Genomic DNA, 23299 nt, shown 5'->3' with positions numbered 1-23299 from the left:
ATTACAGCTGCAATTATTGTCTGATTCTAAGCAAATACAACGCCTTGAATGTGCTGATATAAATTGATTTTGTTAATTGCATTCATGCTACTTCAAAGGGCCAGCCTTAAAGTATTTGTTTGCTTTTAATGGAAATGTTAATTTTCTAACTCACTGAAAATTCCCTCAGCTTGCAATTTTTATGATCTGGGGTATGGAAGATGATTTTTTTTTTTGCTTTAAGCTGATATTTCTTTTTAGTGTAAAGTCTCATTATTTATTTTTCCCAACATACTTTTTTTTCTCCCGATTTATATCCTATATGCCAGGCGCCTAGCAGGAATGTAATCAGTACCTATGCATTTAATAAGGTACCTGGTCAGCAACTGGCCATTTTAGTAATAGCCTCGTGTTGGGCTTGAACCTTTCGACCTCGTGCTCTGTTGGCAGATGCCCTAAAGGAATGAAGTCACCATTACGTCATATGTACTTCCGTTGTGAGGAAAATTCTCAATAAAAAAAAAATGTTCTTATGATTGATAGACATGTTTTCACATGCTCAATACACTGTCAATCAAAACTATCATTATTCCTGAAACTTTTATACCTTTAGTATCTATTCTTGCTTGATTTATCATTTAGAGTAGAGATTAAAGCATAAACCGCTGCCCTATAGTTGAAAGGTCATTTTGGAAGAACTGTCATGGTGGACAGTGCAATTTTTAGAGTTTGTTTTTCAAGTGGAGTGATTTTTCTTAGGAATAACTTGACCCCCCTTTTTTATTGGCTTAAAATGTTATTTAAAGCTTGTACTTTAAGAATATATGTGGTTATCATAGCCTGCATTCGCTCGAAATGCCTTTAAATGTTGTCTAAAAATTATAATTTTACATTGAATTATATAGGGAATAACAATGGTGGTGTGTAACCTAAAGCTTTCTTTAAGGAAGTATGTGTACATAGGTAATTTTTAACTACCAGTTTATTTTGACAAAATTTTGAGCTTGAATTGCCATGTAAAGTTAGTTACATTTTTTTATATTACATTTCAGTTTTTACTGGACAAGGGGAACAGGCTAAAAATTGCAGAAGTTTTGGACAGGTTTGTGTTACATATCATTCTCAAAAATGACCTTATCAGCTACAGTCATAATTTGTCATAAAAATAATATTTTATGCAAATGATTAATAAAACTTAAAAGTTATTGCAATAATATGATTTTGTATAAATCTAAGCATTTTGTTATGTTGCTTTTTTAATAGCCATGAGTCCTGTGATACAATAATTCTACCATATTGGTCAGTGTTTGTTTTCATTTATGCCTTAAATTTCATACCAAAACAGTCATATGTTGTACTATGCAATAATTAGCAGGCTGATAAATTGAGGAAAATTGTATGTTTTACTTTAAGATATATGCAATTCTTATAGGGAATCTAGTTCAACATATGGAAAAATATACCAGTAGTGGTCTTCAATATAGGATGCAGGCATCTTTTCATTGAATTCTTGGGCAAACAAAGAATGTCCTATACACAGTATAATATGGCAAACTTTTATGCATTGGCTATGAAAATGCAAAAATACACATGCTGTTTAGGATCTAAGTTTGATATATACTCATTTTTTAATTGATGTAGAGGTCTGTTAACAATACATGTACATTGATGGCTAAATGCCTTTTTATATATTAAATTTCATTTTGCAGAGCAGTGGCATTATTTTCTGTCAGAACCAAAAACAAGCATGAGTCTTCAGAGGTAAGGCAATTTTTTATAACCAAAATGTCAGCTTTCACGAAATATGTTTCATAGGATCTGGGATAGTTCCCTGTTAAGACTGCTGACAGTCACTAATGGGGTCCGCTCAATATCTCTGGAATCACTTGAACCAGCATTTTTAACTTGCCACAAATGTTCCCCATATTGAGACAATGTGTAGAGCACATGTTACAAACAGCCTGGTTCAAGGTCAAGGTCAAACTTGGCGTTCAAATGTCATAATTATGACTACATTCTGTGTCCTCTCCATACCTCTTGAACCGCTTGAAGGATTTTGAAATAATTTGACACAAATTTTCACCATGTTGTGACAATGTGCAGAGCGCATTTAACAACCAGTTCTGTTCAAGGTCAAGGTCACATGTAGAGGTAAAAGGTCATATAACTAGAATATGAGTATATTTCATGTCAGATGTTCACCATATTGTGATGATGTGCACAGATCAGGTTACAACCAGCTTGGATCAAGGTCAAGGTCACACTTAGAAGTCAAAGGTCATATGACTACTGTCGGCTCCATATCTCTTGAACCACTTGAAGGATTTGAAATAACTTGCCACAAATGTTCACCATATTGTTATGATGTGCAGAGGGGCAGATATCAGTTTTTTATTACAAAAACAACCATTGATTTTAAATAATTTTATACTGTTTGACATGTTTAAAAAAATTACTTCCAGGATGAAGACATGGAAGAGGAGGAAGAAGAGGAGACTATGGACGATGTTAGTAACATGCAGTCATTCAGACGTAGTAGAAAGTAGCTTTGTTAATTTAATTCTAATTTTTCTCTAACCAGATGGTCCCCAAATTGGCAAATACAGTATTTCCTCAAAACAAGCTTAGAATTATTAATATGAACTAGTATGAGGCCCATAATACATTAATTTACATGGCACAATAGTATAAATTTTATGTAAGCTTTTGACCATTTTCCCTTTTTTTTGCAATGGTATATTCGGGTTTCTGGTCTCTTTAAGCTTGGTTTTGACAAAGCTGATAGCTTGGTCAGTACTGATGTCATCATTTAAAAGGCGATGAGAAAGATCACCTGGTGGGGATTGAAATTAAAAACTCTGGGGTGAGAGGTGGACATCCATATCACTAAACCACTCTCACCCTTCTCTATCTATTAAAAAAATGTTTCCGTAATGGTTTAGCTTGCCTTTAAATGCAAAGCATCAGTCATAGTCTTGATTTCAATGTTTCTGTGCAAAAAATCTGAAACATTCATATTGGCATTTTTTTCAGTAACCATATTAATATACATGCATATACAATGCATTGTTATTTGTTACAGAATTTTACTCTCAACATTTTACGTTGTTCATTTCAATGCCAACTGTGCCAAAATCGCATTTCAGGCCACATTTCAACTGGGTTGTTAGTTATGACAAGGTGCACGCTTATGCTTAGTTCCATTCTGTCAAAATGTTTGTCAGATTTAAAAAAATAGCATTGGCTTGCTCTTTTGTCACAATTTAAGACATACAATTAAGTCTGTGTATATTTTCAGTCCTAGCCTTGATGTAGGCTTATTGTTGACTGTATTGATGCTGTTAGCAGATGGAAAAATTACTCTATTTTCTAGAAAGTGCTGTATCATTGGCATTCACATTCATGTGGTGTTGTTGTAAGAGATATTATCATATACCAGGGATAACCCTTACCTCAACAAAATTTTCACCTAACATCGGCAGCCTATAAAAAAACCATGAGTACCCACGCCATTGATGTAAAGTTGATGCCTTAACATTGGTAGAAATTATAAAGGTGTGTTGTAGATCCTCGCACGTCAGAACGCTCCTGTTGACATTTTCATCATGCATAACAGCTGCACTCCCACAGATCAAACGTTTTGACAACTTTATTATTTTTTGTCTAGAAACGGGCCAATTTATGCGAAAATGCATGTACACCAGTCATATAAGACTGATGTCAAAACATTTTATTGCTGTTTATATTTATGTTCAAAAATTGATGGATTTTTTTGAACCGTAAGTAACGGTTTTAGTAGGGATGCAAATGAATATTCGAATATTCTATCAAACATTTGGTATTCGAATGTCAAAATCGGTATTCGAATATTCGAAAAAAAAAAGAGTTTGATAAAGCGAATAAAAAACCTTTTGCCAACAACACTGGTGTTGTTTATAAAGTTTGTTTGTCTTGTTTTTACAACGATTGGCCCCTAATGCCAGAGGTGTGAATGAGATGACAATACACTGAACACGCGTCATATGTCACTAGGGACATATCGTCGGGTACTATAAAAAGTCCCCCTACTTTTACAATAACTGGCTGTCTGCCCGGTTAGCTTAATCGGTAGAGCGTTTGACTGTTAATCGGACAACCCGGGTTCGATTCGCGTGCGGACCAGGTCACTTCTGCTTATGATTGGTTATTAAATCCTTTCTACGACCATTCACACTGTACCACTGCCCCTGGCATGGCAAGTTGTTAGTTCCTTACAGAGGTGAAGGCACCTAGTACTGGTTAACCGCCTGATAGTCTGCCCAGGATAGGTGTGCGGTAGTTGAACTGTCACTCTTGGACCCTTCAATGTGCTCACGCCGGGACCCGGAGTATGAACTACTAACACCACCACAATAACTGGCTAGGAATCGGCTTTAACACCAATGTGTTGTTTTGGCTACAAATTCAGCTGTGCAACATAGCTCAAATCGCCGTGATGATATGAATGTCATGTGTTACAAATATGTTGTTACATATATGTGCTTAAAACTGGTTTCCATGTTTCGATACAATGTTCGTGCTTTTAAATGTAAATGTATTGTATAGCGTTTTATGATATTTCCTCTATTGTTGTACAGATGTATAGATAAGTCAAATCCACGTATGTTTTTGTTTTATTATTTCACTAGTTCCCAAGTTAATTTGGGTTTTCTATAGTTATATTTAGTCAATTTAGATGTAAATATCCTGCGGAAAGACTCTCCATTAGCGCAAAACGCTATTTGACTAGGAATCCATATGATTTCACATTGTTTACAGATATAAAGACAGCTGAATTGAAATTATTAGATTTTGTTGTTTGTCTGTTTATAATGTATTGTTTTTTTCAAAGGCTCATTTGGGAAAATCAGGATCCGTCGCGCGTACTGGCTACGACAAAGTAGGGTAAAAATGCCCTGGCTTTTACTTTAGGGACTAATATTAATAGTAGTTTACTACATCTTCTAAATAAGTATTTCTGTATTCGAATATTCGATCGAAAGAATTACCGAATATTTGAATATCAATTTTGCCATTCGTTTGCATCCCTAGGTTTTAGCCATAAAACACTCATTTTGGAATGGAAATATAAAAATTTGCGATCTAATTTTTTGTCAGCAGTCTTTTATCACTGGTTGCAGATTTTTACACAATAATTTTCTCATTCCAAGACAAAAAATAAAAAATGGTAAACCTGTGGGATTGCAGCTTTAATATCTTGGAAACAGTTTATTTCTAATGGTTTTATGTATTTCTCAGACCCTGGACCTGGATGACGATGACACTTTCACCACAGCTTGGGAGTTGAAGGTGGCTCGAAAAAAGGTGTGTACTTAAATTATACTTTATTAATAATTTGGTACCAGCTAGTGATGTTCCGATGATCGATTATAATCGAAAATCGATTGGTTGGGCCTGAAATCGGCGACAATCGATTGTATTTGGTTATAATCGATCATCGAAAAAAAAAAATGAAAAAAATATAAGTAAGTGCTCAGACTTTATCTTTAACAAAATGGCAGATGAAAGCCACAATGAGCAAGTAAAAATGAACTATTTTTTATATAACACTTTAAAATTACTTCAATCATAGACATAACGTGTATGCATATATAATGATTAAGAGTTTAATAATGTGCATGAATAAAACTTCACTTTAGGTTTTATCTAGTATTCTAAAAAAACGATTGTACTATCGATAATCGATTACTTGAGTGGAACCGATTATCGATTGTAAAATTGTAACCGATTCGCAACACTAGTACCATCAGTAAGCGATTTTGTTCATGGCTATAATGGGAATGGCGTCATACATGAGTATTGTTTTTATGGTGTCTACGATTGAATATGCCTCATGGCTTTGCACACCCATAATGATGGTCTTATTACGCTCATTGATAAGATGGTGGCATAGTTTAACACTTGCATATCAGCCAATCAGTGCAATGACTGTAAATTGTCGTCTTTTTTGCTGATGGTTTATTAGCCACATATCCAATTTCTTTTATTTAATAGGCTGTATCATCATGATATTTTGATGAACTTAAATATTACAGCAGTCCCAATGATAAAAAAATTGCCCCATTGGAATAAATTTATTAATCTGTTATACATACACCATAATCTACCTTGCTGTATACTCATCAACTTATTTATTTATGACATGTAAGGCATCACATACAATTTTTATAGTGTTGAAGCTATTGTTTTCTGTGAAATATCATGTTATTTTCACTGCTGTATCATCAAGTTGATATTTTCACTGCTCTGAAAGATTTGGTCCCAATATCGCTTGATAAAAGTAATGCAGCGTTCACTTAGGATGAAAAATTTATGAATTATGAATAAAACTGCTTTCTGTGTTAGTTTGCTAAAATATGTTTTGTTTTTATCACTCAACAAATATCCCCTATATCTATATTTTTACTGCTTTATGTTCAAGATGAGATGGGCCAAACAGGAGCCTATTGTTAGAGAAATGATGAGGAAAAAGCGACTTGAACAAGGTATATGTATTAATAATATCTGTCATGTGTTCCCGTTCCGGATAGAAAAATCCGACCCGAGGGCACCTGCGTTGCCAGGTAACGAGGCTTGCCGAGTTACCGGCTACGCAGCGTGCCCGAGGGTCGGATTTTTCTATCCGGAACGGACACACATGATAGATATTTTTTTCTAGCATACATTAAATTACATTTTTGTGAAAAAAATACATATAAAAAAGTAATTTTGTACATATCACCAAAACTCGCGTGCGATGATGTTTACTGACGTCATGACGCGCAGTAATTTGTATTCACTGCATACGTCAATAAGTTCCTTTGACATCACGTCTTTTAAGGGTTATTTTGTTTTGTTTTTTAAATTTTATTTTTGTAAAGTTAATGTTAATGGAACTCATCTATTTAAATCTCATAATAATTATTACATAAAGTGTATTATAAAAGAAATTGAAATTATTACGTCACAGCGCGTGACTCATCTGGCATGGGGGATGCCAGATGGAGTTTTCCAGCACAGCTGAATTCACCGGAAATGCCTATCCGGTGTGCTAGAAATAGATAACCATAGCATAGTGCATTTACAGAGCTCATCTGGCATGGGGGATGCCAGATGGAGTTTTCCAGCACGGCTGAATTCACCGGAAATGCCTATTCGGTGTGCTAGAAATAGATAACCATAGCATAGTGCATTTACAGAGCTTCAGCTTTGATTGTGGAGGATCCTAGGCTCAATTCTGGACTGTGTCATGCTTAAAGACATCAAAAATGGGAATTTAGAGGGTAGTACTGGAAAATTGACTGTACTCAGTACTGGTTAAACCCCAAAAAGTCGTCTCCTATTTATTTTTCCTTCATACCAAGTTTGCGAAACAATCAAGGTCACTTTGAAAAGAGCTAGGGTATGTCTAGATGCGACTGGGATTCGCAGTCACTTCTATCTTATGTCATTTATGGCATTTAAAAACTGAGTAAAGCATGGGAAGACCTTAATAAACTGTAATAAACAATACATACATGAATAAGAAATGGGTTTGAATAACCAATTTCCATGTAATAATACAAACATGATAAGTAAACGTTAATTGGCGGAGTGAGCCTGGTGAGCAAGCCCTTCTTAGTCATTAGATTTTACATGATATGTTTGAACCTACTTTGATTATAAAGTGTGTTTCCAGCAGGCTTGGAACAAAATTATGATATCACGTATGTTAGGTTGTAAAACCACAATTTTAATGGTTAAGATTTTGAAGTGTAGTACATATTGAACGGTGATAGGCGATTTCATTGGCTGGCATGTTTATAATGTTTTAACTACTGAGTAATTTGCTCTCACTAATAATTTATAAGAAAACGGTATGAAAGTTTAAGATGTTGGAATATTTTAACCTGTTTATATTCATGACTGACAGTGATTTTTTTGAAAGAGTGTTTTAGAAATATTATTATACATGTATGGGATTAAAAAGAATATTATAGAATTTTGCCATCAGTTATTCTGAAATCAAATCCACAAATCCCAGTCTTTAAAGGTTCAGTATAACAATTATTATTCAGTTACATATATGTGATATTGTTTTGTTTTGAAGGTTTGGATATGAGGAAGCAGTCGTCCCAGCAGATATTCACGAGTAACGCACCGTCTGGTATCCTCACAAACGACCTTGTTAAGATCATGGAATGTGAACAGGTATGTGAAATAAGGGAGACGAACAAATTCATCCCCTCCCTTGTTTAATTTAAATCTATTATTATGGCATAAAATAGTTGATCTTTATAGGTTAACAATGATGCAGTTAACATTTTTTTTTAACAATCAGCCCAATATCTACCACTGGCATGTGAGGCATAGTTTGATATATTTGAACTGTCATAAAGTTGTCTTAGTCTGATTTTAAGGTTTATAATGCTATGGGAGTATGGGAGCCGAGCAGGTTAAAGACAACGGGCTAATTGTTCAAAACTTGGTTAACATCATTGTTGTTAACTCTCAAGTCTTCATTGCTCTAGAATTAAAAGGGATACATTTGTGATCTGCAGTAAATCTAACATGGTTCAAGACACCTGTTTCTTCTAAAGTTAATAACGATGTTGTTTATCATGTTGCTAACTTTAAAAAAGCTCTGAACAATTATTGCCACTAGGTCCCAGTGACGTTTGAAGCTGGCAAAGTGTGATTAACCTGTTGTCTTGTCTTTGATACTAGCGGTCTTATTCGTAGGTTTTCAAGAGCTCATAGTTGTTATTTTCAGGAGTGTGGTTTCTCGGCAGAGCCCATTGAAGACAATATCTACCAGTGGCGTGTGAAGCTGGCACAGTTTGAGGAGGGAAGGTATGTGACTTTCTACATTTGTACTTTTTTAAGTTCATGGATCAACACAGTGAATTTGTATCATGTATCAAGTATTTTGTGTTGTTCTTATTTTTTGAGCCTTTATGTAAACAAAGATCTTTTCATAAGTGGCAGAATTATGTATTAAATCTTAAAATTCAGAACAGTTAGCTATTACATTCATACCGTTTGTTTTATTTGAGACTTTAATAAATGTCATAGCATGCATGTTTTGTAAAGTAACATGTCCATTGAATTTTAATATATGAAAATGATGTGGATAAATTTGCATTGTCAGTTAAACATTCATATTTCATGGTTTGAATATATTTTATTTCATGAAAAAGTACAAATGAAAATTTATCTGAATACAAATAATTAAGAATTATCAAAAGCTCATTCTATGCAACATAATTGAAAATTTATTGAAATTGCAGGACTGATTATTTCCATTGATCGATTATAATTTTCGACCGATGTTCCTAATCCCTAATAATTTGTTGCAGCGATCTTGCCAAAGACCTTGCAGAAATCATGAGGCGACATGGATATGACTATATCGAGATGGAGATGGTAGGAATATTTCAGCTCAGTCCTCAGTTTAACCAAATAATTATTAAAAAAAAATACTCGTCATAAGTTCACATCAATAAAGCGCATAATTATGTATGAATGCAGCAAATCTGATCAGTTTTGTTAGTTGTGGTAAATTAAGTCTCTTGAATAACAGCGCAATGCTAGTTGCTAACATTGCTTTTGTGAAAGGCCTGTAAGTGATAGATTCGATTTGGTGGCTGTTCTGATGTTATCAAATATAATATGTTATGGACATATTTGAAGAACATATCATGAGGATGATCTAAGACCTAAAATTAATTCGATAAATATTGTCATAAAGAAAGAACATTAGAAAATCATTTTGAACATGGTGTTTGCATAATTTTAACAGAATATCGTAAAAAGAAATATCATTGTCAGATATACTTCAGTTGTTTTTTTTCCAGATGTTTGAGATAGATCTGTTCCCATTTTATCCACCATTGGTGAAAGTTTTAAGACCAAGATTACAGGTAAGTCTTTATGAAATTTATGTAATAAATATAAGGTCTAATAAGTGGGTTTTCTCTGGGTACTCAGGGTCCCCCCACAACACAAGGCCACACGCTCTCATAACATGACAACAAGAATGATTTATATATATATACTCTAATAATAACTTGTTTCACAATGGTTGTAAAATGAATAAGTTTTAAACTAAATATAATCATTAAATATTTTAGAAATGGGGTTCTTGTGTATGTAAAGATATGATAATTGCGAGGTTAGCAGTTTGTGCAAAAAAGGATTTGGTCAGGCTGAACATTTTGTCTGATGTCTTATAAGTATATGCAGGAAATTTTCATATTAAGTAGGACATTAAATTATTTTTAACCAAAAACAGTTTATAAATGCGCACTACACAGATTTTAAATATAAACATCCGATAAAAGTGACAGTTGTCAAAAGGCTTCATATGCAATGTATATTTCATCTTTGGAGATCAGTTTAATCCTGGCCTTAAACAATTCCTTGAAGATAAACAGACAGTTTGAAAATCTACCGACAAAGTCCGACTGTCCGATGTGTTTCTGTGTACACCGGGTTAGTGAAGTCATCCTTAAATGAACATTCCATTATTTTTTGCTTTCCATTACAGGGTTGTATGATGCAGCGAATCACTAACATAGAATTCCTCCAACTATCGTACTGGTCCCCAACAAAGGACATGAAGTCAGTTATCGAGGGTATTCGGGACTTCCTGCAGCAGTGGGCGCGTATCGACGTGGACCACGACAGGAACGACCTCTCTCGATGTCCATACCTCTATATTGAACATCACCTCCTTACTCTTACACAGGTATGGAGAAAGCATTGAAAAATGCAGGTTTTTGTTACATGGTGGGAAGGCTAGATTTAGCATAGAGGAAAGTAGGCGAAATCAAGCAGATGTAGGTAACAGAGAGTATTTTTTAACAAAACTTTATATAATTATTAGATTGATTTTGAATAAGAGTGTCACTTTAAAGTGACACTCTTATTCAAAATCAATATATACACATGTATAACAAACATATTTTTTGCTGAAAACGCAAAAATATTAAATGAATGGTGATATATTAAATATTTGCACCTTTCTTTCAAATTAAACTCTGTATCCTTCATTAGAACCATTGTTTTTGACATTTATTTATCTTTTTTGGTATATCAATACAATTGTATTTTTGTGGTTAATCTTATTTTGGAATAAGAGTGCATCTTCAAAGTCTGCAGAGAATTGATTTACAAATACATTTTCATGTATGATCAAGTAAAAGCCCCAAAATGGGACAGAGTTTGAATGTTATTATTTTGTTTTGTGAGAAATTAACATAACAATGCATTAAAATAGGCTACTATTTGCATCTATTAATATTGTGCCCCTTAAAGTGTGAAATATATATTATAGATTTGTTTCTGCTTGTCTGTTTATCGATGAAAAAAGTTGAGTCGTGGTTATAGCATTGGCCCATTGTTGGAGTGATCATTTTCAGTGATTGAGCCATAATGAAAAAAGAAAGTAAACAAACTGATATGAAACTTAGTGCAAATGTTGCCAGAGACAAAACACACATGTACACCAATACCAAACCTCTTGCTTCAATAATCGTTAAATTAAGGCTTCTGAGCTCAAACTGAATTTAGTAATATACTCATTATGCTAAGTCACTCGTTGGCATGATGTTGTGCAAGAGTGTTGTCTTGTGTATATTTCCAAAGGTGAGTGTTGGTGTTCTTTCCGAGGTTCACTTGTTTTTCTATAACACTTCCTTTACATAGGTGAGTGAGATGACACCCAGGGCTAATGACAAGTATCGGCTCGGGGAAGATAAAATTACGGAACTGAAAAACACAGCCAGAAGCCAAGTAAGTTGATTTAAATTTTGTTTCAGTGAAAGTAATTTTCATTCAGTGAAGATTTGGCAGAAATGTGAAAGTTGGTCTTTTAGAATGGAATGAAGTTTTTTTGAAATAGTGGAACTATAAAAATTATTTACAAAAGGATTTTTATTTGTTGCCGTATCATATTTATTGCGTATGGAGCAAAACTGTTAAAAGTAGTAAATGTATTGAATTGGTATATTCACCTAGTCTATTGTATAGAGAACACTTGGCGTTTATATTGACTTATGAACCAAAAGGGATTATGATGCCATTATTTTTTTTGTGCTCCGATTGGACAAGCTCAATGTCTGTTATGTGATGTTAAGTATTTCACTGTATTTGATATTGTTTTATACAAACATACATTGTTGATGACTTTTCTTTAACAATAAATACTCAGCCGCAGAAGATTTTGCTAATTTTAAACCTGAAGAATAATTACTGAATTTTACTGTGCAAAAGACACTAAGATAGATGCAGGCAAAAAAGTAGGAGAAAAATTGGGGTAAAAAAGCCTAATACCATAGATAGGAAGCAGTGGAAAAATGTCAATTACGGTAGCCACCATGTTTGTTTTGAATTATGAAATTGGCCTGAAATGGCCTTTGTCAGAAGCCTTATGCTATAGAAAGGGCACAGACATTTTATTTTTAAAAATTCTGGGGCATAAAAATGCGTCCTATACACAGTAAAATTCAGTATTTAAAATGTACCGATAGAATTTACTCCCGTGCCTTTCAGCATGAATATCTGAAAAAAAGCAATCTATCCGTAATACATACATTAGATAGTTTAGTATTATTATTATTAAATCTGATCGATTTCTTTGTTACAGCAACAGAAAACAAGCCAGGAAAAAGAAAAGGATGAATTTTGGGCAAAGGGAGTTGGATATGGGCACGTTAACAGACCAGGCTGGGATATAGACGCTTACCTGGCCGCCAACAGGGAAAAAGACAATAAGGTTTGTGTGGCTCATAGTGATGGGAACCAGTGACAAAATGTACATCTACTTAACTCAAACGAGTTGTTATTGAAAAATTTATATTACTCCATGTAAGCATTCGTGCTTGGCTCAATATTCGCAAGGCTTGAAGCATTTAGGCCAGTCCCTGGGATATCGAACCAACGCGTTTTGACTATATATCAACTCCTACATAAATGACACTATCCGATAGGTCTAGAGCGATTATGTGGAGGTGGTGTATAATCCATACACCCTTAGTAATTTTATACCCCACAACGAAATTATCGAAATGGTGACCATACAAAATCCTCGCTTCACACTTCTTTTGATATTTGGGCGACCTTCTATGGGGAAGTTAACTTATGTTCGCTAATTATCGGTTTATCATGATCAATCAGTTTAGTCTAATTACCAGACCTTTCTTTTTGAGTCAATTTTAAATTGTGTCTCTTAATCGTTTAGCTTGTACGAATGAAATTGAAGCTAATGGTAATATGTTGAAATTAAATTCTCTAAGTAGTGTATAAGTTTAGCAGAGAGCAACACTGTAAAAAGCTGGGGATGTATGGGTTATACAAGCCTTGCTCTCTCATGGTATGAAACCACTGACTGTGTATATCACACACATCCCCAGCTTCTAACATTGTGTCAAATAATTCATTTATAACTGTGATTTTGGGACTACTTTTTTGGGAGTATGAAAACATTATTGTGTAGAAGTTATTTAGATAGCTATAAAGACTCAAATTGAAGCTGTGTATAGCTGGCAAGACACAAATTTTGTGTTATTGCATTGCCAATATGTATACATTCATTTGTATGCGTGTGGTTTAGGGACTACTGGTTTGTGAGTATGGAAACTTGCATTAATTTGTAGTAGTAATTCAGATAGCTGTTAAGACTCATTTGGAAGCTGTTTACAGCTGGCGAGACACAATTTTTTGTTATTGCATTGTCCATCTTATATTCTGTTTTACTGTTAAAGAGAATGATGATTAACATTCTGAGAAGGAAGCTATTTACACCATGACCATTTGGTGTTCAAAATTGTCCAAAATTAGTCGGTAATTTATCAGTTAGACTAATATCACACACCAGATAACTTCAGTATAAGGTAAAATATTGAATTTTCTTCAATGACTTGAGCTTACCATTGTAACCAATTTCAGATTGAGTCAGCATTACGAGACATTGTGAAAGAGCTTAAGAGACTGCCAGCATGCCAAACCACCACGGAGATAGCAGCCACGTCGTCCGTGTACGATGTTGCAGGGACCAGCAGTATGGATATAACCCCGCCTCCTGGGAGCGGGGATTTTATTCATGACATCTACACTGTACTGGAGGGCTCTGTGCTTATACCATTCATTGAGGTAGGAAATGAACAATATTGCCTGATTGTTTTGCTTTATCTTAACTGATTTAATTTGCTTATCTGAATGTTTTTGTAGGAGTGGTGATTTTATTCAGTATGTACGGTAGGGCTAATCGATGTTAATCGATTATGCAGTCATATAGCACTATTCAATGGGAACAGATATGCACAGATATTTTGAAGGACGCATATCAGTGTATTATTTAGAGGTTAATACACGGCGTAGCCGGGCCGTTGAGTGATAATTGGCCTGAGTGACTCATAATGGCCCGAGACGTAGTCGAGGGACATTATGAGCACGAGGGCAAATATCAGCCGGGCCGTTGAGTGATAATTGGCCTGAGTGACTCATAATGGCCCGAGACGTAGTCGAGGGACATTATGAGCACGTGGGCTAATTTTCACTCAACGGCCCGGCTACGCCGTGTATTAACCTCTTCAATACATATGTTTGTTTTTCTTATTTTGCAAGTTTAAAGTTTGCTTTTTAAAGTTTACCTGCAATCCAGTTGTGCATTCTCATTGCGCTCTCGCTTAACTACAATGAGTTAACTCACTCTCAAATTAAATTTACTTTTTATTTAGTTTTTGAGAGTGAGCCAAACAGGCAAACAACATTTTGTTGTCACTTTTATGTTCCCATTCCAATTACAATTGATTACTTTGAAAATTCCACAGCACGTCTATCCAAATCTTTGTGTACGAATCACTAACATCTATCTGTTCATGTCCTGAATAACTGAATTCAATTCAATAAACATGAACACTTAGCAAGTAGAACGACTGTCTGTACTTAAATAAACCAATACCTCGGATTAATGATGTCAACATGTATGAACAGTTGCTATTTTCCAAGTAAATTCAATTTTGCCTCTTCCTTTGTTTTTTTTTTTTAATGTCAACGCAGAATAAAAAAATGCCGCCCTAACCGTCCACACTGGTTATCATACACTAGCATATCTTCCTAAACTGTGTTTGCGTTTGCCTCCCTTTAGGATTTTAATAATAAATATGTTCAAGCAGATCAATAAAATTTTATTTATTTAGTCAAGACATTACTTTGCAGTCGCCAAAATTAATTTTAAGGCGAAAATTGAATTCACGTGCAAACGTTCAATGGGCCGCAAAATAATAATTGAAAATCAGCCCGGGCCGCAAAACTGATAATTGCTGAGTCATGCAAATAAACGCGAAATCCCTGTACAAATGTGTTTCTATATATAGTTCCATATGTATTAAAGTATCTTTATGCTCTGAAAATATAAACATGTGTAAATTGGACACTTTTTATGTGTTTTTTTTTTACGCATGATATGCCCGTAATCAGAAGTGCTGGGTACACATGTAAGAATAGTGAAATGTGTCATATATTTAAGAAAACAGTTGAAATTTAATATGTTGAAAAAGTAAAAGTGTAATTTACAAGTTCATGAAGTATTTTGATCTTTTTCAGCAACATTTGAAGGAGAATTCTTTACTAGAGATCAGCAGACATGCTTCAGTAAGAACATTACACTTGTATTTTAAAATACAGCTTTTATGGATATTAAGTATGAAATTAAAATGAATATACTCAATAGATTTATTACTCGATGATGATATTAAAACTCACTTACTTTTATACAAGCTTTCACCAAATGTTTTATTCGGAACATTTATTTTCTTTTTCTGGTTAATAAAACATAAACTTGCAAAGAGATTTGTATAATTTCAAACATTTGTTGAAAGCTTAAAGTATGATGACTTTCTTCCGTCCTTATTCTGAGAGTGATTCAGGCATCAAATACAACAATAGCAAATTTGGCGACCAAAAAAGATTATATTATTATTCTTAATAATGCTGATAAACATCTTAGCAACCTTGGAGGATTGCAAATTTGCCATTCATTTTCAATTTCAGTTGAAGTAAAGCTGCATTAACATTATTAATAATGATTTTTTCATGGTTTATTCCTATGTTCATATTGATCAGTCAGTCAGTACACGAACCTTGTCCAATTGATACCTTTTTTAAAGTTTTGAGTATTCTTAGGCCTTGGGTCCTCAAAATTAATACAGGGGTTGGTCTTGACTTTGATGTTAGAACCAAAGGGAACGGTTGTGGTGACCTTGAACACAAAAGCTTTACTGATTGAAAATGAAAAGGCTTGTTTTGACATTTATTTCACATATATTATATGAATTACCAGACATCAAAATGTAACATATTTGTCAATGGTAAATATAGAAAAATATGATAACAATCATTAGATGGTTTGGGTTGTCTAGTCAGCACAATGGCCAGCATACTCGCTCTCTCCATGATGACCTAGGTTTTATTCCAAGACTGGGTGCATGTGAGTTTTGTTGGTGGTCATCAAGTTGAACAAGTGTTTTTCCTCCGGGTACTCCAGTTTCCCCAGTTTCACCCACAGCACAAGACCACACTCTCATGCAACATCATGCTAATGAGAATGAAATAATAGAAGTTAATGTAACTTTCTTCACAATTGTTTTAAAAACTGACAAAGTTTAAACTAAATGGTTTGGATATTTGATTTTGACTCGGAATGATTATTTTTCTCTCTTTCAGGTCTACACTGTGATTATCAGTTTGATACGAGAAATAGGTATTGTCTTGCTTTTGTATGTCATTATATCAATTGTTAGTAATATTTTGTCTGGTTAGGGCTGTGGTTATTGAATTGCTTCTCAGAAGGTTTCTCAGGTCCAATTCTCAGTCTGGGTGTATGCAAGTTTTATTGGTGGTCATGAAACCTGACAAGTAGGCATTCCAGTTTCCCTAAACCACAAGACAACACTCATGCCTAACATTGTGCAAAGGAGAGTGGTCAATATAATGTGGTAAAAACTTGTTTTACACTCCTTGAAGTTTGAACTAAACTAGGTAACATATTCCTTCATTTCACTCTTGAGTGGTTTTGTTTGATTTCTTCACGAATTTCTTCTTTATTCCAGCATATCGTAAAGAGTTACTGCCCTTGTTATGTTGGCTGGATGGACAGACACACTCCCTGTACCAGTATCTTGAACAGCTGAATGACAAGGTATGTCTTCTTAGTGAATTAATGTTAAGGGAGGTAATTCCTGTTCCTGCTTTCTGCTCTACTGGAACTTGTTGCAAAGAGTTACTGGCCCTGTCATGTTGGCTGGATGGACAGACACTCTCCCTGTACCAGTATCTTGAACAGCTGAATGACAAGGTATGTGTTATAATTTTAAGGGAAATAATTCCTTTCCTGCATTCTGCTCTTTTGCAACTTGTTGTACAGAGTAACTGCCCCTGTTATGTTGGCTGGATGGACAGACATTCTCTGTACCAGTATCTTGAACAGCTTTATGACAAGGTATGTCTTCATAGATTTATGTTGCAACTTGTCATAAAGAGTTACTGCCCCTGTTGGCTATGGACACACATAAAAATTATGCATTCGGCCAGTTGTTAAACTTTCCTAAACTAGGTCTATAGGATTATGCCCCTTGCATTCTTGCAGCTATTTTTGTACAAATCTAGATCAGATAAGTAACATCTTAGCAGCTGGTCATTTCTCTTTATAATGTGGTATTGCCATGAGGATAGAATCCAACAGGAGAAGTTCATTTTTGAGACGTGAAAAATGATTAGTTAAAAAATCAATGTTATCATTATGTTTTTAACGGGAAGTATTAAATTAACTTTGCTTGCAGGCCAGTATAATGCTAAAGCAGATCTCCAAACCATCCAACGGTCATCTCCCAGAGAGCACGGGCGCTGACAATGACATTTATACGGATACAGACTCGGACATAAGTGATGCGGAGGTACAGGACTGTATCACGGCCAACGTGAAGTACATGTGGCAGAAACACCAGGACATTGCGGCATACGTCAGACGGACCAACAGACAGCCCATGAAGGGCCCAAGTGCTGACCCAGATATGGAGGAAAAACTGGCTAAGTAGGTTTAACCTTTGCTGACTATTTATCAATACTTGACTATTTATCAATTGATTCCAAATAGGGCCTTTCAAAAAAACTTCTGGTTCAGGTAACCTGACACTACCTATGAAAAAGGATACTGTTTCTATAGTCTGCGGTTAAAAATAAATTATAAAAAAAGAATATTTTTTTTGTATATGTTTAAATGTGTAGATTAAAAAGCTTTTTACTGAAGATATACTTTTAAGCCCCAATTATGACAATACATTTCTAACATAAAGCCTAATAAAAAAACAACTACCTACCCTACCTGTTTTTGGACAAGATGTCACCCGGACAATTATTTATTTTTTTGGCCTTAGTGTGCCTTTTTTTGGGGGGGTAATTTATATAATTTTATTAATCAATAATCTTTCTGTTTTCAGGTTGTTTTTCTTATTCCAAGTTTTTGCCTTTATATTGAAATGGAGTGTTGGTTTTCTTATTTCCATTTAATGCTGGTTTTAATTTGTTTTTAGGGAGATCGGTGAACTGTTCAAACTAGTTAAATGTGAGTACAGTTTCGGTTTTCTACATGTACATGTAAATGTTTAAAAAGCAAGAACTTAAAACTTAATTATTTAAGCAGTTGGGGAGTAGATTTCAGACATTTGATTATCTGAAATGAAATAAAATATGTTTGTTTTCTATGGTTCCGAAATAAGTGTCAAATTCAGTCAAAAAAGGGTTCTAATTCTCATTTGACAGTACTAAATTTCTGACATCTTCAGTAAATGATGTCATGATATTTTTTTCCAATTTATCTATTTGATGTTTGAATGTTTCAAAAAAAACATTAATGATAACTTTGAAGCTTTCCTTGCCATTAAAATAATATGTATTTGCAACAGACAAGACATGTCAGACGTCACAGAATGTCAAGTAATGGAGCCAATTGCTCTGCTGAATAATCACTTCAATGAATGAAAATTACTGTAGGCAAAGGTGTACGTTTTTCTGAACAAGTGTGGCATTGATTGATTTTTAACAGGCATATGATTTAAAGAAAATAAGGCAAACATTGTGACTGTCCAAGATCTACTGCTGTCTGAGATCTACTCCCCTAGCGATACCTGTATATTTTTGGGAATGTTAAGCTAGAGATTGACTTAAAGAGTTGCGAAATTCTGAATAATCTATAAACCAGGGCTTTAAAAGACAGGCTTAAAATCGTTTAGTCTTCACAACCACATACATATAGTTTTTGTTTGGTTCATTGCCAGTGTGCCTTGAGAGAGAAGATCTGATTGGTCGATGCTCATGCCCTCCAATCAATGGGGATGCGGCAGCCAGTGGGGATGCCCCTAATAACCATGTACAAAAGGTAAATTTTGCCAAAATGATATAAAGGAAAGTCTAAAATAGAATTCTAACCTAATCTCCAAGCTGGGTCCAAAAACTTTTGGACTTAATAGTGTGTTACCCAATGCTAAGTCGAGATATTTTCGGACCATCTTCAAGTTCTTGGGTGGTGTCCCTTCTTGGGTGATCATGTAAGGTCAGATAAAAATTCGCAATTTGCCTTCAAAAATGATGTTTGCACTTTTGTCACACATTTCATTCTCAATTTTTTAATTTTAAGAAAATTAATATGTATTTGATTAATGCATTTCATTACTTTCTACAGTTATCTGCTATGTCAGTGTACTATTTTTAATATTTCTGAGTTCCAGATTTTGAATCCTAAGCTCATGTGAATTATATTAAACAAAAGTACCGCTGTTTAGGAATGGAAATTCTCAGGACCATTGGCTGATAAATTCCTTAAGCATTTAGTTTGGTTTGGAATTTCTTAAGCTGTTTCATTGGTTAATATGCCTAATCCAAAAAACGCTAACCGAAGGTTGGGCTTAATTTATCCAACTGGTTTTCTTACAGTACACCGCTGCGGAGAGCCAGTACCGGGAAACCATGAAGCCGCTACTCTTTGAGTCAAGCACCATCCCTGTAAGCGGGAAACACTGCCATCACTATGCCAAACATCTTACTAGTCAGGCCACATCAAAACAACAGGTGGGTAGGCCATGCCAAATTTATATTTAGCGTCCGGCTCAAATAAAAAAAATAAAACTACCTCCACGCTAGTTTAATTCTCTTTTTGATAGATGCTTTAGATAACAAATTTTACTAATGGAAACCATGAATAATGCATCATAAGCATTTGCTGTTGCATACATGTAGAAAATTTAACTTCCGCTATATATGATGCATTATACTTATTTGTATTTTAATTATTTAATTCAAGTAAATCATACTTCTTTGCCAAGTTAAAAGTTTGGTTAACGCAGGGCTCTCGCGAGGGGGCGACTTGGGCGAAGTGGTCCCCTAAAATTCCCAGACTTCGCCCATTTGTATCATCAAAGCGACATTGACTTCGCCGAAAAAATAGCACATTGTAAATCTGTCAATCAGCAGTCTTTGGCCACTGTCACATTGGTCAAAACACCGCAATTAGCCATTCATAAAATTAGGTAATCCCCTAATCCTATAATTGGGCCCTGTCATCCAATTACCAAAACATCGCCAGTAGGCGGAGCTATTGATGGTCAACCAATCAGAATGTACATTGAGAAGTCCCTGATCAAATGAAATAAGTTTGTTTTAATCAGATTGAAAAGGCGACATAATTATGAAAAATCTTGTTAAGCATTAAAGAAGTTAAAAAGTAATTGATATATGTATTGAACAAACAATGCAAGACATTTTAAACATTGTTGCTTTTGAAGCAGACGGTCATAACCATCTCGGGCCATCGGCAAGGTGGCGCTAAGAAAATCAATAACATGACGTATCAATAAATATTTGATTGGTTTAAGTGAACTGTTCATGATAAAATGAAATGATAAAAAAATATTTGTAAACACAAAAATATCTTCTTTTTTTGCTTTATGTAGTGTTTACTTACAGTATTTTTCTCCTGTTGATGACTTTAAAAAATCGGCGAGATCGCCATTTTGTCTGAACATTTTTCCGAGTTATATTTTTCAACCTCCCATTATGTATTGGTTAAAATTTCATCAAGAACAGTGATTTAAATGTCATTTGGTTCTTAAATGTCAGCATATTGAAAATTATTTAGCCAGAGACAAGCATATAACAGCATAGCTGAATGTGACATTCGTACCCATCCCGAACGTACCAAAATAAGATTCGTCCCCCTACTATATTGACAGTTCATTTATAAGGTCATTTTGATTGTTTCAAATCCTTAGCTGTCTTGGTGTTTGATTCATTTTAGATGTAATTTGGAGATAAACTATGTGACATTGACAAATACACTTTTGCTGAGCCAAAAATGATACATTATTTGTGAACATTTTATATAGTTGTAGCAATTAATTTGAATGTGAATGTAAACTTAGGTGTGTGGTATGGCATAGTTTTTGTATCAGGTGTTACGGAAAGTATCACTTCTCCCTAAAGTCTCCCCACTTCTCCCTAAATTGACTGAAGGGAGAAGTCACTTCTCCCAAAATTTTCAGCCTAGTGAGAGCCCTGTAACATTGTTTCTTTTCACCCTGATAATGCTGAACATAGATTTTTTTTTTTTGCATGGCCTTACATGTGATATAAAGTAGAATTCCATTATGTCAAAATCATCTTGGTTTTCTAGTTATGTCAAACTTTTTTACTGGTCCTTCTGTTTATTATTGTTATGACGCATTTCCGTTAATGTCGATTTTTTTAAACTTATATTTTGCTATATTACCGTAAATGACTGGTTATAAGACGATAGGGGGTATTAGACGCAGGGAAAAAAATATGTGCTAAATCGGGGAAAAAAACTTGTAATCTATGTTTTGGGTTAAAAGACGCATAGAAAAAATGTCAAATTGTCTGGCATTTTCGGCCACCATGTTTGTTGACAGTGACAAAAAATTTTTTTTTCGTGTAAATGGCGATGGTTATCTTTAAAACCATACAATGATAACACAAAGCAAAATAGGTTTCATTTTTATTCGTTTCATGTGATATAAAACATAACAGATTATTTAAAATAAATACAGTCAACCAGCACATACCATACATCAGGCCCCAGGGTTGAATTTAGTACATTTATTTCATATCTTATGTCAAAATGCTAGTCAGGCTGAAGGTGCGAAATTTTCATGACTGAATGCAGCTTTACAAAATCATGTCAGAGTGAAACTTTTCAAAACCTCTGGCTGATACTTGCCTGTCTTGCAAAAAAGGCAAGTATTTCATTGCTGTGATTTTGTCAATGTTGTGCCAAAAACTTGACAAACCAAAATTATCCACGAAATTCACAACAAAGATGGTTCATGACTTGTGTTTCCCATTACAATGTGCACACGCGAAGCAAGGCTGTTTTACAAATTGAGTGCTTACATGTGATGTATATTTTCAGGTGATTCGGATTGCCCAGGAGCTTTCATCATTGTCGTCTTCACTGCCACTGAATCTGTCTTCATCTATATTTGTTCGCACGGTGAGTGGAATGGAAAATCCGGCCATCATTAAAGCCATTATTTCATATTCTTTGATACTGTTATATGCAGGAAGAGACAGATTGATTGAAATTTGAAAATTTTATGCTTAATATAAGCTTATTATAGGTATATGATGTATAATAAGCTTTACATTTTATGATCCATTTTTGAAAATGCAATATACAGCCAAACCTTGTTGGCTCGAACTCCCAGGGACCTGCAAAAATACCTCCAGCCTTGGAAAATTGGAGGCAAGCGGGAATGCAACTATTAGTGTAAAGATAATCGGTCGTTTGTATCCAGTTTAAGGCAAGCAAGATTGAGCCAGCAGGGTTGGACTGTAGTTAAATAAGGGATGTGATCTGTGATTTGCTGATTTCCTTGGATCTAATGGGTCCATGAAAAAATAAAATGTTTTTGCTAATTAAAAAGGGTTAACTGGTTGCTTTATTTAGGGTTTTTGTATTGACACTTAAGTTTGTTTCAAGTTTGAAGTGGACTTACAAGGAGCATCCATAGCTTGCAGCGATACTCCTGTTTGTTTAAACGATGGATGGATGACCTTAAACATATTTACTCACATTTCTGTTTCTCTTCAAGGATGATGAAAGAATATCATTGATGCAAGCGCTAATAACAGGGTATGTAGAGTTACGAACATGCTCATAATGAACTCAAATTAAATTAATAACTGTTTTGCTATTAATTAAATATTTCTTTGCTTCATTCCTTTTTAAGTTTGGGGCCTGTTTCAGTAA

General features: G+C 34.6%; 1 protein-coding gene across 2 annotated transcripts in view; it reads left to right on the top strand.

The window, feature by feature from the left end:
• Positions 1-23299, top strand: part of LOC128213737 (baculoviral IAP repeat-containing protein 6-like) — a 44545-nt gene that overhangs the window by 9407 nt on the left and 11839 nt on the right. The window contains exons 4-25 of one of the 2 annotated variants that reach the window (XM_052919766.1): positions 1032-1081; positions 1689-1740; positions 2442-2486; positions 5257-5322; positions 6440-6503; positions 8087-8187; positions 8750-8829; positions 9336-9402; positions 9834-9899; positions 10526-10726; positions 11686-11772; positions 12626-12754; positions 13927-14130; positions 15586-15633; positions 16705-16741; positions 17091-17179; positions 17820-18070; positions 18570-18601; positions 19314-19414; positions 19969-20103; positions 22460-22540; positions 23142-23182. In XM_052919766.1, coding sequence (XP_052775726.1) covers positions 1032-1081; positions 1689-1740; positions 2442-2486; positions 5257-5322; positions 6440-6503; positions 8087-8187; positions 8750-8829; positions 9336-9402; positions 9834-9899; positions 10526-10726; positions 11686-11772; positions 12626-12754; positions 13927-14130; positions 15586-15633; positions 16705-16741; positions 17091-17179; positions 17820-18070; positions 18570-18601; positions 19314-19414; positions 19969-20103; positions 22460-22540; positions 23142-23182 — 2027 coding nt within the window. The remainder of the gene's footprint in view (positions 1-1031; positions 1082-1688; positions 1741-2441; positions 2487-5256; positions 5323-6439; positions 6504-8086; positions 8188-8749; positions 8830-9335; positions 9403-9833; positions 9900-10525; positions 10727-11685; positions 11773-12625; positions 12755-13926; positions 14131-15585; positions 15634-16704; positions 16742-17090; positions 17180-17819; positions 18071-18569; positions 18602-19313; positions 19415-19968; positions 20104-22459; positions 22541-23141; positions 23183-23299) is intronic. The other variant, XM_052919767.1, reaches the window with a different exon arrangement.

Source organism: Mya arenaria, chromosome 13 (genome assembly GCF_026914265.1).
Source record: "Mya arenaria isolate MELC-2E11 chromosome 13, ASM2691426v1".
NCBI lineage: Eukaryota > Metazoa > Mollusca > Bivalvia > Myida > Myidae > Mya > Mya arenaria.
This window is presented reverse-complemented; position numbering and strand designations above follow the sequence as displayed.